Raw genomic sequence first — 16,723 nt, forward strand, 5'->3', positions numbered from 1 at the left:
TATACGCTATCAACTATCTTATTCAATGTATATTTGCTGTCCCTGCTACTCCTTATACTACAATATCATTATTTCTGAACAAGATGTTAAAGATCAGCATTTTTTATCAAATGTTACGAAACCATTAGGGCCTGATAATCTCTCTCCAAAAAATCAAAATGCTTGCTCCTTCTATCTCATTACATCTCGCTATACTTTGTAATAAAACCCTTGAAACAGGCATTATACCTTCCAGTTGGAAATGTTCTAACGTCACTGCTAGCTACAAAGGAAAGGGGATAGAAAATTATGTAACCAATTACAGACCTATTTCAGTGACCTCATGTTTTAGTAAGATGCTAGAAAAGATTATATTTAAATATTTTTTCAACCGTCTTTCTTTATCCAAAATTATATCAAAACATCAGTCAGGAGTTATGCCTAGGGATTCAACCATTGATCAACTACTTTCCATATATCGCAATATAACTAGTAGTTTAGATGATGATAAAGAGTTGAGATTTGTTTTTTATGATATAAGCAAGGCATTTGAAAGAGTCTAGCATGAGGGTTTATTATACAAGCTTGAATCTTATGGAACTAAAGGTAACATTTTAAGGTGGTTACAAGATTATTTATCTAATAGAAAACAACGTGTGGTGATTGAAGGCTTTGCCTCAACCTTTAAATCTGTTAATGCAGGAGTCCCTCAGGGCTCAGTTATAGGACCTTTGCTCTTTTTACTGTACATAAACGATATCACTTACTGGGTTAATAGCTCTATTAAGTGGTTTGCTGATGATACCTCCCTGTTTAAAGCTGTCAATGATAATCCAGTTGAAGTAGCTGAGTCTCTTGGAAATGATTTAAATTATATAAAAATTGGGCTAAACAATGGGGTATTCAGTTTAATCCATCTAAAACAGAACCAGTAATATTTACAAGGAAAACCATACCAAACCATCCAGATATTTACTTCAACAATCACTGAACTAGTCACAGCCTCTTCCGACCACAAGTATTCAGGTTTAATTACAGTAATGATAGCAAATAGATTTTATGTATAAAATATTCTGAGATACAGATAAAATATTCTGAGATTTCTATAAAATTAAATTAGACAGTAATTCCCCTTCAATACTTTCTATATTTCATTTTAGAGTATGCTGATGTTGTCTGGGATAACTGTCCAGTCTATGCTAAATCTCTATTAGAATCTATAAAACTTGAGGCTACAAGGTCAATAACTGGGTTACCAGAGGTACCTCATATGAAAAACCTTATTCAGAACTGGATTGGATGTCCTTAGATTACACAAAACACAAAATGATCTTAATGTACAAAATCAAAAACAAATAAACACCTAAATACTTATCCAGCCTTGTAAAAACAATTTTGAAGAGTCAACGTATCAACTTCGAAAGATCAGAATCTTTAATGAACGTATTTGTCGAACTGTAAGCTATATGGATAGTTTCTTTCCAAACATGATATTTGAATTTAATAAAAATAAGTAGTAATCTCTTAAATAATATTCACTCTGTATGGCACTTTGAAAAAACTCTGTCTAGGACAAATCCTCCAGCTTGTAAGAATAACATCATTTTTAGAGAAGGAGGACCAAGACAATTAAATATCATTCTCTGTCAGCTAAGGGATTCAGCCAGTTCTCTATATCATGATCTACATAAAGACCATCTTTATGAAGACACATCTTGTGCATGTGGTACCCCAACTAAAACAGCTTAACATTTCTTTTTTGACTGCCCTAGATATATTAACCCTAGACAAAGTGTATTACAAACTCTAAACAACCATGATTATAACCTCTATGAACTAAACTATGTTCTGCATGGCTGCCCAATCTGTACCACCCACATCAATAAATCATTGTTTGATGCTGTAATTAAGTATATTGATGATACAGAAAGGCTTTAATGTCTGACTAAATATCTACTGAGTTAAAATTATAGAACAAATCTAAAACCAAGACAAAATGTAATTGGAAAAAATTGATATCCTTCCATAGATATAGTTAATTCAACTTGTATCGATAATGAGATGAATGCTGGTTAATAGTTATTTTTCTCCTTTCCCCATTATTATTTGTCCTTTCTGATTTATTCCCAATATTTCAGTTTCATCTTATAATAAGGAGACAACTCTGAACAGTTCTTTATCTTGGTGTGAATATCCTTTTTATTTGGAATAATAATTCTTTGACGTAAGAAAAACGTGCTGTATGTGTACTTGTTCCCTGGTGGGAGAGGGCTAACTTTTATATCATGGACATTCTGGCCCAAACCCTTTAATATATACTCGGCGCCAATGAAAACGCAACACTAAAATTTTGGACATAATATATTCTTCACAACAAGGATTAGATTCTTATTCTGCTGTATTTAGCCACAACACAATGCACTACAAAACTAACGAAATAATGGTCGAGTAATATCAACTCCTTGTCTTACCACATCATGAGTTTCCACGTCGGCGCTCTAAAGTGCGTTATATCTTTGCTCAGTCACTACTAGTGAACACTATAGTTACAGGCAGATATTTTTCCGTCATCAATTTTTTAAATTGTCATCATTATTTGCTACAAATGCCTCGACTGACAGACAATGAAAGACACGAAGCTCGGGGTATGCTGGCAGGAGGGCTTTCTCAGAGGGAAGTTGCCAGGAGAATGGGTTGTTCTGCTTCCACAATCAATCGACTGGCAGAACGAGTGCGACAAACCGGATCCGTGAGAGATCGACCTCGTCCGGGGCGACAGAGAGTGACGACGCCAAACCAGGACCGTTACATTCGACTAAGTCACCTGCGAGATCGTTTTCAAACCGCGACAAGAACGGCTAGACAGACGATAGGAAGTCATGGGGGACGTTTGTCAGCTAGTACTGTGGGCCGTCGCTTTCGCACAGCCGGTTTTTGGACTGCTGTGTAACGGAAACGGATAGGTGGGGCGGGGGCAGTGTGATGGTGTGGGGAGGTATCTCTTTTGCACCGTACCCCTCTAGTAATTATTGACGGCAATCTAACAGCACAGCGCTACATCAACGAGGTCTTCACTCCTGCTGTTGTTCCATTCTTTGTTGGACACCCAAACGTAGCGTTATTACAACAGGACAATGCACGACCACATACCGCTCGTATCACTACAGACTACCTTCATCATCAGAACATCGCAACCCTTCCGTGGCCCGCGTTTTCCCCGGATCTTAGTCCGATCGAGCATCTTTGGGACCAATTAGGTAGGGCTGTGAGAGAGCGACCACAACAGCCCCAGACGCGTCGGCAGCTTGAAATCGCTCTTCAGGAAGAGTGGAGGAATATTCCTCAAATCAAAATTCAGCGCCTTATTCGGTCAATGCCTCGAAGATGCCGCGCTTGTGTCGCTGCAAATGGTGGCCACATTAGATATTGAACGTGGTAATTTTGATTTTGGGGGTATGGACATTAGTCACCGGAAATCAAAGTATTCCCATGATGTAGTGCTGATTGCATTGAGTGAATTTTGTAATGGACATAATCAACTTTTAGATATTTTATTAAATATTGTATTCAAAACTATAACTGGTAAATTTTGACAGTAATTTAAAGGTGTTGCGTTTTCATTGACGCCGAGTATAGGAGAGAAAGTATATATAATGCACATTTAATATCATAAGACATAGTAAACTGAAAAGCTGGTGGATTGCTTGATATCTTCTTATAATCGTAACATTAAAGTATGTCTCCCGTATCTTACAATATATACATTGTTTATCTAGTTGTAGAAAGCAGACAAAGATATCTATGTAGCTGTAAAAAGCCGACAAAGCTATATATGTAGCTGTAAAAAGCAGACAAAGCTATACATGTAGCTGTAGAAAGCCGACAAAGCTATATATGTAGCTGTAGAAAGCCGACAAAGCTATATATGTAGCTGTCGAAAGCCGACAAAGCTATACATGTAGCTGTAGAAAGCCGACAAAGCTATACATGTAGCTGTAGAAAGCCGACAAAGCTATACATGTAGCTGTAGAAAGCCGACAAAGCTATATATGTAGCTGTCGAAAGCAGACAAAGCTATACATGTAGCTGTAGAAAGCCGACAAAGCTATATATGTAGCTGTAAAAAGCAGACAAAGCTATACATGTAGCTGTAGAAAACCGACAAAGCTATATATGTAGCTGTAGAAAGGCGACAAAACTATATATCTTCTTATAATCGTAACATTAAAGTATGTCTCCCATATCTTACAATATATACATTGTTTATCTAGTTGCAGAAAGGCGACAAAGCTATCTATGTAGCTGTAGAAAGCAGACATAGACAAAGTCATCTATGTAGCTGTAGAAAGCCGACAAAGTCATCTATGTAGCTGTAGAAAGCAGACATAGACAAAGTCATCTATGTAGCTGTAGAAAGCCGACAAAGCTATACATGTAGCTGTAGAAAGCCGACAAAGTCATTTATGTAGCTGTAGAAAGCCGACAAAGTCATCTATGTAGCTGTAGAAAGCCGACAAAGTCATTTATGTAGCTGTAGAAAGCAGACAACGCTATACATGTAGCTGTAGAAAGCCGACAACGCTATATATGTAGCTGTAGAAAGCCGAAAAAACTACATATGTAGCTGTAGAAAGCAGACAAAGCTATCTATGTAGCTGTAGAAAGCCGACAAAGCTATCAATGTAGCTGTCGAAAGCCGACAAAACTACATATGTAGCTGTAAAAAGCAGATAAAGCTATCTATGTAGCTGTAAAAAGCAGACAAAGCTATACATGTAGCTGTAGAAAGCAGACAACGCTATATATGTAGCTGTAGAAAGCAGACAAAGCTATATATGTAGCTGTAGAAAGCCGACAAAGCTGTAGAAAGCAGACAAAGCTATCTATGTAGCTGTAAAAAGCAGACAAAGCTATATATGTAGCTGTAGAAAGCCGAAAAAACTACATATGTAGCTGTAGAAAGCAGACAAAGCTTTCTATGTAGCTGTAAAAAGCCGACAAAACTACATATGTAGCTGTAAAAAGCAGACAAAGCTATCTATGTAGCTGTAAAAAGCCGACAAAACTACATATGTAGCTGTAGAAAGCAGACAAAGCTATATATGTAGCTGTAAAAAGCAGACAAAGCTATATATGTAGCTGTAAAAAGCAGACAAAGCTATACATGTAGCTGTAAAAAGCCGACAAAGCTATATATGTAGCTGTAGAAAGCCGACAAAGCTATATATGTAGCTGTAGAAAGCCGACAAAGCTATATATGTAGCTGTAGAAAGCAGACAAAGCTATATATGTAGCTGTAGAAAGCCGACAAAGCTATCTATGTAGCTGTAAAAAGCAGACAAAGCTATCAATGTAGCTGTAGAATGCAGAAAAATAAAGTTTGACGATCAGCGCTCCCTGTACAATGAAGAAATTATAGACCAGGTGAATAGGCAGTCGCCTTTATTGTGTATAGAGGAGCCCCGTTCTATTGTAGAGATATTCATTGTGTATAATACCTTACTAGCTTTCGATACCTACACTCGGACAATACCAAATAAGCTACAAGGTATTACTCGACATAAGTATTGTACCGATCGTTATGCTGTTTTCAATGAGGATTACACATGGTTTAACAGACGAACCCGTTAAAATACAAGTTGATCATATTTCTTCGGTGTAAAAAAAAAACTGATCGTGGAATTATTTAAACATAGCGTGCTTGTCGGTTTACCAGGTGAATCAAATACTTAGGAAAGAGGAAGTCGACTTTTAATCGAGAAAGACCGCAAGTTGTATTTTAAAAGCCCGTATTCTAAAACACATAGTGAAATATTGTGTTACGAAATTGGGATGTAAAAGTGAATTGGGCTCCACGCTGTTTGAGGGGTTTGAAATGGTTTCCATCTTGGATTAAAACATTTCAAACACGATTTGTGAGGATATTAATGTGAACGATTCGCCATTGTTAGACGGATCTGTCTCCAGGGTTTGGTTTGAAGCTTTGGAATTATCTGTAGGATTACATCTTTAACAGACGCCAGTCTCCTGAATATTAAATATCATTTTATTTTCATTGATATGCATAAATTTAATCCGAATATATATTGTCGCATTCGGAAATCAAGACATATAGGGTTTTCGATTCATCAGAGAAGACCGAACGTGCAGTGTTGCAGTGAACGTGTAGTGTTGCAGGGATGATGTTGATTTTTGTTGTCTTTTAATTCATTTCTTACTAAACCAAATTCAAATGGATCCGGGTAAAAAAGGAAAAGTCAAACTAACTGACCAGAAAGCTAAGAAAAAAACAAAATTACCTAATGAAAGAAGAAATTCAGTCAAATTAGTTTCTGTCAAGTCGAGTGGGGATAAAAGTGAGGACAAACGGACAAATTCGAACGGTACGTCAATTGGCCTATCTGATGATAAAGAAACTGTTGAAATGGTCGGTGATAACTGTACTACAGCTACACATGTTCATTTGGACACGACAACAGGTGATCAAAAAGAAATCCTGGGTAGTTCTGACAAGATTATGTCCAGTGGGAAAATATCGGTCAGCACAGAAACGGGTGAACACAACGACATCCCAAATAAGAATAACAGCCCAAATTCGGCCAAAGTCATGACGGACGAGACTGGGCGGATCAAAATACCAAAACGAGTACAAAGTGCCACGAGCGAAGGAAGCAGCACCGACGATGTTGGCGCTGAAATTATCACTTTGAATATAGGAGGATTTAAACACCAGACAAAACTAGAAACCATTTCTCAATTTCCAAGTACCAGATTAGCTAAATTAGCCGATTCGGCAAGGCTGACTGGAAAACGAGAGTATTTTTTTGACCGCCATCCCACCTTATTTGGGTACATTTTGAATTTTTACCGAGTAGGGAAATTACATGTGCCTATCAGTCTTTGTGGTCCCCTATTAAGAGAGGAACTTGATTTCTGGGAAATTGACGATAAAGATATAGAACAATGCTGTTGGGTTCATTACATCAGTTTCGAAGATACGCTTGAAATGATCGAGAAATTTGAACAGGATGATAAGCGTGCAAAGAACTCTGCACGAAATGTGGGACCAGACGATCCTTGTTGGTACCGCTACAGGCCCAAAATGTGGAGAGCCTTACAGGACCCTTATTCCTCCAAAGGGGCCACGGTAAGTCTACCTTAAAAAACCGTATACGACTGTGTATGGTTAAAACATTTAAGACTGTATGCTATATTAAAAATTATAACCATGATTTTCGTATCAGAGTTATCTCCCTTACCAGATATTTACCTGATAAATGTCATTATGCTTTGTGTACTTTTTAAAAGAATTGACATCAATAAACAAACCCAACGTTAAAACAATATTAGTATGAAACTATTTAATGAAATTCCATTTACATTTTTCATTTGTGAATTCTTATTGAATAGTTGTATTATTTATTACTCATTGGTACTTGGTCGAGAGTAGATCGGGGGAATTTTTGATGACGAGGACAAGATACGTGTTTTTGTTTTGTCGCGGGTATGCAGCAGATGCACAGTAATAATGTCCTGATGTACTGTCAAATCTCAATTTACTGACCTTTACATATGTACTGCAATCTCGATATACTGACCTTTACATATGTATTACAATCTCGATATACTGACCTATACACATGTACTGCAATCTCGATATACTGACCTTTACATATGTACTGCAATCTCGATATACTGACCTTTACATATGTATTACAATCTCGATATACTGACCTTTACATATGTACTGCAATCTCGATATACTGACCTTTACATATGTACTGCAATCTCGATATACTGACCTTTACATATGTATTACAATCTCGATATACTGACCTTTACATATGTACTGCAATCTCGATATACTGACCTTTACATATGTATTACAATCTCGATATACTGACCTTTACATATGTATTACAATCTCGATATACTGACCTATACACATGTACTGCAATCTCGATATACTGACCTTTACACATGTACTGCAATCTCGATATACTGACCTTTACACATGTACTGCAATCTCGATATACTGACCTATACATATGTACTGCAATCTCGATATACTGACCTTTACATATGTATTACAATCTCGATGCACTGCCCCTTACTTATGTTCTGCCATATCTGGATATAATGCCTTTCGTCGAAAGCAAGGCATTAGAACATAAAATTCAGATACAATGACTCGTTTCATGTTTTGAAGGATTTTGATCAAACTTCGCACAAAGGTCGAACATTACCATGTTGAGTTTGTGTTTTCTAGTTCCTCAGCCAAGGTCAAGGTTAAGTTCACCGTTACTTTATTTTATAGAAAGCCATCCGCCAATCCATTGTAACAACTCCAAAGACTTTACTTTTCATATTTTGATAAAACTTTGTACACTGATAGAACAATATTACAAAAAATACCTCGTATGACTTTGTATTTCAAGCTCATCATTACCATTTGCAGAAATTTATCAAATAATGATATACATTGTGCTAATATATGTTTTAATGTAAGCGGGGCCATTTGAGTCTTACGGATATTCTCGTTTAGTTTTTAAATTGATTTATTTGCCTTCATTGAAGTACATGGCTGCTTTTTTGTCAAAACGGCACAGAGAGTGACATAATCGGACGGTTTTACTGTGTAGGTACAAGTCGAAAAGGTTAAAAGGCCAGAAAAATGTTCAGTACAGATATACGAGATTACTACTGGTCCAATAAAACCAACAATATGGTGTTTACATACATGATCCTATTTTATCAAGTACTGAGTATGTCATTTATAACCATATAAATGTCGATAGGACCAGAAAGTGTCCACCCTAATTCTGTTATGTCAATACAACAAATTATAAAAAACATAAGAAAAAAATCTATATCCTTAGGGCACACCATTGTTGGCAAAAATTGTGTAACCCGACTTCCAGCTTGAATAGTAAGATCCAAGATATGGGAGGTTTGAAATGATGGCCCCTCCCCAGCGTGTTTTGTGAGCCCTACCAAATTAAAATTTATATTTACATAATGATGCCCCCCGTGTTTTGTGAGCCCCATAAAATTAAAATTCATATTTACATAATGATGCCCCCGTGTTTTGTGAGCCCCATAAAATCAAAATCTATATTTACATAATGATGCCCCCCGTGTTTTGTGAGCCCCATAAAATCAAAATTTATATTTACACAATGATGCCCCCCGTGTTTTGTGAGCCCCACAAAATTAAAATTTATATTTACACAATGATGCCCCCCGTGTTTTGTGAGCCCCACCAAATTAAAATTTATATTTACACAATTATGCCCCCCGTGTTTTGTGAGCCCCATAAAATTAAAATTTATATTTACACAATGATGCCCCCCGTGTTTTGTGAGCCCCACAAAATTAAAATTTATATTTACACAATGATGCCCCCCGTGTTTTGTGAGCCCTACCAAATTAAAATTTATATTTACATAATGATGCCCCCCGTGTTTTGGGAGCCCCACAAAATTAAAATTTATATTTACACAATGATGCCCCCCGTGTTTTGTGAGCCCTACCAAATTAAAATTTATATTTACATAATGATGCCCCCCGTGTTTTGTGAGCCCCATAAAATTAAAATTTATATTTACACAATGATGCCCCCCGTGTTTTGTGAGCCCTACCAAATTAAAATTTATATTTACATAATGATGCCCCCCGTGTTTTGTGAGCCCCATAAAATTAAAATTTATATTTACACAATGATGCCCCCGTGTTTTGTGAGCCCTACCAAATTAAAATTTATATTTACATAATGATGCCCCCCGTGTTTTGTGAGCCCCATAAAATTAAAATTTATATTTACACAATGATGCCCCCCGTGTTTTGTGAGCCCCACAAAATTAAAATTTATATTTACACAATGATGCCCCCCGTGTTTTGTGAGCCCCACAAAATTAAAATTTATATTTACACAATTATGCCCCCCGTGTTTTGTGAGCCCCATAAAATTAAAATTTATATTTACACAATGATGCCCCCCGTGTTTTGTGAGCCCCACAAAATTAAAATTTATATTTACACAATGATGCCCCCCGTGTTTTGTGAGCCCTACCAAATTAAAATTTATATTTACACAATGATGCCCCCCGTGTTTTGTGAGCCCTACCAAATTAAAATTTATATTTACATAATGATGCCCCCCGTGTTTTGTGAGCCCCATAAAATTAAAATTTATATTTACACAATGATGCCCCCCCCCGTGTTTTGTGAGCCCTACCAAATTAAAATTTATATTTACATAATGATGCCCCCCGTGTTTTGTGAGCCCCATAAAATTAAAATTTATATTTACAAAATGATGCCCCCCGTGTTTTGTGAGCCCTACCAAATTAAAATTTATATTTACATAATGATGCCCCCCGTGTTTTGTGAGCCCCATAAAATTAAAATTTATATTTACACAATGATGCCCCCCCGTGTTTTGTGAGCCCCATAAAATTAAAATTTATATTTACACAATGATGCCCCCCGTGTTTTGTGAGCCCCATAAAATCAAAATCTATATTTACATAATGATGCCCCCCGTGTTTTGTGAGCCCCATAAAATCAAAATTTATATTTACACAATGATGCCCCCCGTGTTTTGTGAGCCCCACAAAATTAAAATTTATATTTACACAATGATGCCCCCCGTGTTTTGTGAGCCCCACAAAATTAAAATTTATATTTACACAATGATGCCCCCCGTGTTTTGTGAGCCCTACCAAATTAAAATTTATATTTACATAATGATGCCCCCCGTGTTTTGTGAGCCCCATAAAATTAAAATTTATATTTACACAATTATGCCCCCCCCGTGTTTTGTGAGCCCTACCAAATTAAAATTTATATTTACACAATGATGCCCCCCGTGTTTTGTGAGCCCCATAAAATTAAAATTTATATTTACACAATGATGCCCCCCGTGTTTTGTGAGCCCTACCAAATTAAAATTTATATTTACATACTGATGCCCCCCGTGTTTTGTGAGCCCCACAAAATTAAAATTTATATTTACACAATGATGCCCCCCGTGTTTTGTGAGCCCCACCAAATTAAAATTTATATTTACACAATGATGCCCCCCGTGTTTTGTGAGCCCTACCAAATTAAAATTCATATTTATATAATGATGCCCCCCGTGTTTTGTGAGCCCCATAAAATCAAAATTTATATTTACATAATGATGCCCCCCGTGTTTTGTGAGCCCCATAAAATCAAAATTTATATTTACATAATGATGCCCCCCGTGTTTTGTGAGCCCCATAAAATTAAAATTTATATTTACACAATTATGCCCCCCGTGTTTTGTGAGCCCCATAAAATTAAAATTTATATTTACACAGTGATGCCCCCCGTGTTTTGTGAGCCCCACAAAATTAAAATTTATATTTACACAGTGATGCCCCCCGTGTTTTGTGAGCCCCACAAAATTAAAATTTATATTTACACAGTGATGCCCCCCGTGTTTTGTGAGCCCCACAAAATTAAAATTTATATTTACACAGTGATGCCCCCCGTGTTTTGTGAGCCCCACAAAATTAAAATTTATATTTACACAGTGATGCCCCCCGTGTTTGGTGAGCCCTACCAAATTAAAATTTATATTTACACAGTGATGCCCCCCGTGTTTTGTGAGCCCCACAAAATTAAAATTTATATTTACACAGTGATGCCCCCCATGTTTTGTGAGCCCCACAAAATTAAAATTTATATTTAACACAGTGATGCCCCCCATGTTTTGTGAGCCCCACAAAATTAAAATTTATATTTACACAGTGATGCCCCCCGTGTTTTGTGAGCCCCACAAAATTAAAATTTATATTTACACAGTGATGCCCCCCATGTTTTGTGAGCCCCACAAAATTAAAATTTATATTTACACAGTGATGCCCCCCGTGTTTTGTGAGCCCCACAAAATTAAAATTTATATTTACACAGTGATGCCCCCCGTGTTTGGTGAGCCACACAAAATTAAAATTTATATTTACACAGTGATGCCCCCCGTGTTTTGTGAGCCCCACAAAATTAAAATTTATATTTACACAATGATGCCCCCCGTGTTTTGTGAGCCCCACAAAATTAAAATTTATATTTACACAGTGATGCCCCCCGTGTTTTGTGAGCCCCACAAAATTAAAATTTATATTTACACAGTGATGCCCCCCGTGTTTTGTGAGCCCCACAAAATTAAAATTTATATTTACACAGTGATGCCCCCCGTGTTTTGTGAGCCCCATAAAATTAAAATTTATATTTACACAGTACACACAATGTGCAATAATCAATTAAACACGCAGCATCTGATCAACTCGTCTAGTTACTAGTAAAACAGGGCGATAAAATGTCAAACAACAAAAATCGTCTTTAAAATCACATCGATGCGTGTATCTGTTGTTTACTATAGAAAAAAGCTTTACTAACGCGTGTTCTGCTTTAAAATGTGGAGTTGGTTTAATCAAATTTCATAAACTATTAACGATACCATCAATAAAATAACATCTTTAATATAGAATAGAGTAGGCCTCAATACATCACCCTGTAGATTTGTTATTAGTGGAATAATTAATATTGTATAAAAAATGATGGAAGGTCAACATATAAAATGTATATTTATCACAGATGCTTATAATATACATTGTAAATAGTGAAATACACGATATGTCACACGTGTTTGATGGTAAACTACACGATATGTCACACGTGTTTGATAGTGAACTATACGATATGTCACACGAGTTTGATAGTGAACTACGCGATATGCCACACGAGTTTGATAGTGAACTACACGATATGTCACAAGTGTTTGATAGTGAACTATACGATATGTCACAAGTGTTTGATAGTGAACTATACGATATGTCACACGTGTTTGATAGTGAACTATACGATATTTCATACGTGTTTGATAGTAAACTACGCAATATGTCACACGTGTTTGATAGTGAACTATACGATATGTCACACGAGTTTGATAGTGAACTACGCGATGTGTCACACGAGTTTGATAGTGAACTACACGATGTGTCACACGTGTTTGATAGTGAACTGCACGATATGTCACACGTGTTTGAACTAATTACCATTTTCAAACCATGTAGAACATTGACCGACTGTTCGGTCCCAATACCTTTCTGATATACGGGGTTGTTTGTATTTAAAGAACACTACTGTTTATTGTATGTAACAAACTTTTGTCAACAAACGGAGAGATTTAATACTGTATTTTTAATCAGGCCAGTCCTCTTATTATCTGTGTATAAATGGTGAGGAACTAGAGGTTGACTGTATTGTACTGTCAAAGAAAATTCTCAAATTTGATAACGTACTAGGAAACCTGAATAGGACAGTCGTTGGGATTCATTAATAAAATAAAATGAAAGCAAATAAAAGTTTATTTGAAATAATCACGCTTTATTTAAAATGGTAAATCTATATTTAGAGTTCTGATGACGATGTCTTGATTTAATACGATTGGTTTGACCACATGAAACCCACATCCAAAACTTGAATAAGAATTTTTTTAGCAATTTTTTTTCAAGCCGAATGAAAGAAAACCAGTTGCATTTGGTATTTAAAATGAAGCCCTAGCAAGGATGTATGGCTTTACATATCGCTATTTTAATTTCGAAAAAAAAAGAAAAAGAACTGAAGAGTGAGGGCGACAAAGAACGCTCGAGGTGGACGTTACTGCCAAAACGAATGACGTGAAATCTGTGTACGACTGATGGTACTAACTGGCAACAGTGTAACACGAAATTTGAACCTTTTTTAGGTAACAAAAACCGACCTACGGAATTGAAAATCTTCACAGTTATTGTAAAGAAAAGCAATCTCTCTATCAATTATTGCTATGATAAATGTTGCCAAATGTTTTCTCTATTTTTTTTTTATAAAAGAAACATCAGCTAAGTTGCCACTCTAACACGACAGTTAAAGTATGCCACGGAAATTTATCATATTTCATTTCTCCATTTTCTTAAAAAAAAAGGAAACCGATACCTGTGCGAAATTTTTATAAATAAACTCTGATGCATACCACAGCTCGTAAAACTATTTAATCCGAGTCAAAATTTTGATTTCTGTCCAAAACCAAAATTGATTATTGATTCCTAAATCCGAAGGTAAAACGATCGTTAAATCTGCTGGATATGCGTGACTTTTATGTGCACCACTGGAGACAGGTCTCTCGCAGTGACAAGTTACATAACGGTGGTATTTTGACGCCAATTTCACAGTAAAACATTCAAATGAAACAGGCGCATGTAATATAATACCGTATGTCAATTTATTTCCTCATAAATATTTTCCGAATTTGACCAGTCTTCCAGGAGACGCGGTATGCCATTACAATGAGACATCTTACTGGTGCTACATGTATATACAGGTTCACGGAAGTGAGGGAAATGGGGGAGGGGCGGTAACAACGGACTGAAGGACGGGTTCTGAGTAGGAGGGACGGACGGAATTCTGAACTTTGAACTTTGAGGGTATACGATTACTTACGACAAAAAAGAGTATTGTGTTGGATCCTTGGAGAGATGGGCGATTAGGGGAGGGGGAGGAAATATTTCATCGAATTATTGGTAACCCTAAACAATAAAGGCCAAGGGATGGGCGAGAAGAGGGAGGAAGTGATGAAGGAGAAGTAATACCGGGGCGATGTGCCGTGTATACGAGTTTAAACCCCTTATAATGTATACCTTGTTCGTGAATAAATGCACCCAGTTAAGGATGTAGACATTATAGGTAAATTTGTGCTAAGGGTTATTTAACTTTTTTAACATTGAAATTCCCCACCACAAGCTCTTTACAATAAAAAAAACTTTTTGAAAAACTTCTAACATCAAATAGAAAGCCAATCTGGATCCTTTATACATAACTGCATTTCACTTTATAACTGTAATTATTTTGTGGTAAGGGTGTATACTGCATTTCACTTTATAACTGTAATAAGTTTGTATTAAGGGTGTATACTACATTTCACTCTATAACTGTTAAATTTAAATTTATGATCAAAACATCAAAGAGGGCATTGTATTATCTTTACATGATATTACATGGTATGTTCATTTTATTCCTACAGTTGCGTCTTTTTAGTTTCCTATGCATACCCGACAGTTTGTATTGTTTTACATTTGATTATTCTAGAATAAATTACCATTGTCACCGTGAAATGTCATACACACGTAATACATTTTTGTTTTGTTTTTTTTTACAGATGTATGCCGTTACGTCACTGCTGGTAGTACTTTTGTCAATTTCCGTCTTCATCCTCGAGACGCTTCCGTACTTTGAAGCACTCACAGTGCATGCCACAAGCTCACGTTCAAACATCACGAGCGAGATGTTACGTAAGGAGTTGGATATATTCTATGACATCACACCCTACGATACACTGCTTATTATAGACAATTCGTGTAACGTGTTCTTCTTCTTAGAGTTTCTAGTGAAGCTGCTGACGGCACCGTCCAAGAAAGACTTTCTCACCACACCACTGACCATTATAGAAGCCATATGCATCGTCCCATACTACATTGCTGTGGCAATCGTCTTTCTGCACCCGGACCCTATAAAACTGTTTACGTTCATAAGGGTGCTTTTCGCCTTTCGTGTCCTTCGAATATTCAGGATTTTTATCCTGATGAAACACTTCTTGGCTTTGAAAATCTTGATATACACAATCAAGGCGAGCACAAAAGAACTGTTTTTGTTGCTCCTAGTTGTGATAATTGGCGTAGTTATATTTGCCTGTATCGAATATTATATGGAAATATTCTCAACCGAAGAGAGCGACTTCAAACACATCCCGCTTGCCTTTTGGTGGGCTATCGTTACCATGACGACCGTCGGTTATGGTGATATGACGCCAAAATCTGGACTTGGTTTTCTTGTTGGATCGTTATGTGCCATTTCTGGTGTCTTGGTCATTGCCCTGTCTGTTCCTGCCATTGTCAATAATTTCACATTGTATTACACGCATGCGCAGTCACGAGAAAAACTTAAACAGCGGAAGAGGAAATTTCAGAAACAAAGATGGAATAAGCTGATGTCTACAACTGTGTTCAAAATCAAATTCAATAAAACAGAAGATAGGGGTCATTCGGGGTTTAAGACAATGGTCAACGGTTTGATGCAAACTGGGGAAAAGGCGCCGAAAATTAATTCTGTGACACCAATGAACTCGGAAGTCGGCTCCGAACAACCAACCACTTGCAGTTTTGATACTGCAAAGTCGATCCAAGATTTGACGGAAACGACAGATGGAGAAGACACACAGACAAATCGCGATAATACCGTGATCAACGATGTGAAGGAATCTTCAAATGAAGAAAACCCAACGGACGATGTAGACTCTTCTGTGTCGGAGGTAAAACCACAAATTATCGAATAGAGCTTAAAACGGAAGTGCCTTCGTTCCTTAATGTTGTCAATAAAGGCCGTGGTAGTCCTTCCAGTCTGAGACGAAACAGTGAAATACCAATTGTTCGACATCATAAAGAAGTTTTACGTCACGTCAAACAGAGAAATCACCTTCGCAGAATGTAATACTGGCTGGACATCGACTGTGTTGCGGTCAACCTCGTTGACAAAAAGTACCAAAACAAAACGAGTTGCAGTTGATGTATTTTTTAGAAGTGTTTGTGCTGTTTAAAACACAACAACGCCATCAAGAATGGCGGGAAAACAGGGAAAAGGACAGTTTAAAAGCGATAACAAAATATCATGCAGCTGTGACGTCATA

General features: G+C 36.8%; 1 protein-coding gene across 1 annotated transcript; it reads left to right on the plus strand.

The window, feature by feature from the left end:
• The first annotated feature begins 6,211 nt into the window (after positions 1 to 6,211).
• LOC132555938 (potassium voltage-gated channel protein Shaw-like) lies at positions 6,212 to 16,372 on the plus strand. The gene is made up of 2 exons (XM_060220308.1): positions 6,212 to 7,126; positions 15,200 to 16,372. The coding sequence occupies exons 1-2, from the start codon at positions 6,212 to 6,214 to the stop codon at positions 16,370 to 16,372; spliced, it is 2,088 nt and encodes a 695-aa protein (XP_060076291.1).
• Positions 16,373 to 16,723: the final 351 nt, after the last annotated feature.

The sequence above is a fragment of the Ylistrum balloti genome, unplaced genomic scaffold (assembly GCF_031769215.1).
Source record: "Ylistrum balloti isolate Yb309-2 unplaced genomic scaffold, AGI_CSIRO_Ybal_v1 Utg370530, whole genome shotgun sequence".
In the NCBI taxonomy this organism is placed as follows: Eukaryota; Metazoa; Mollusca; class Bivalvia; order Pectinida; family Pectinidae; genus Ylistrum; species Ylistrum balloti.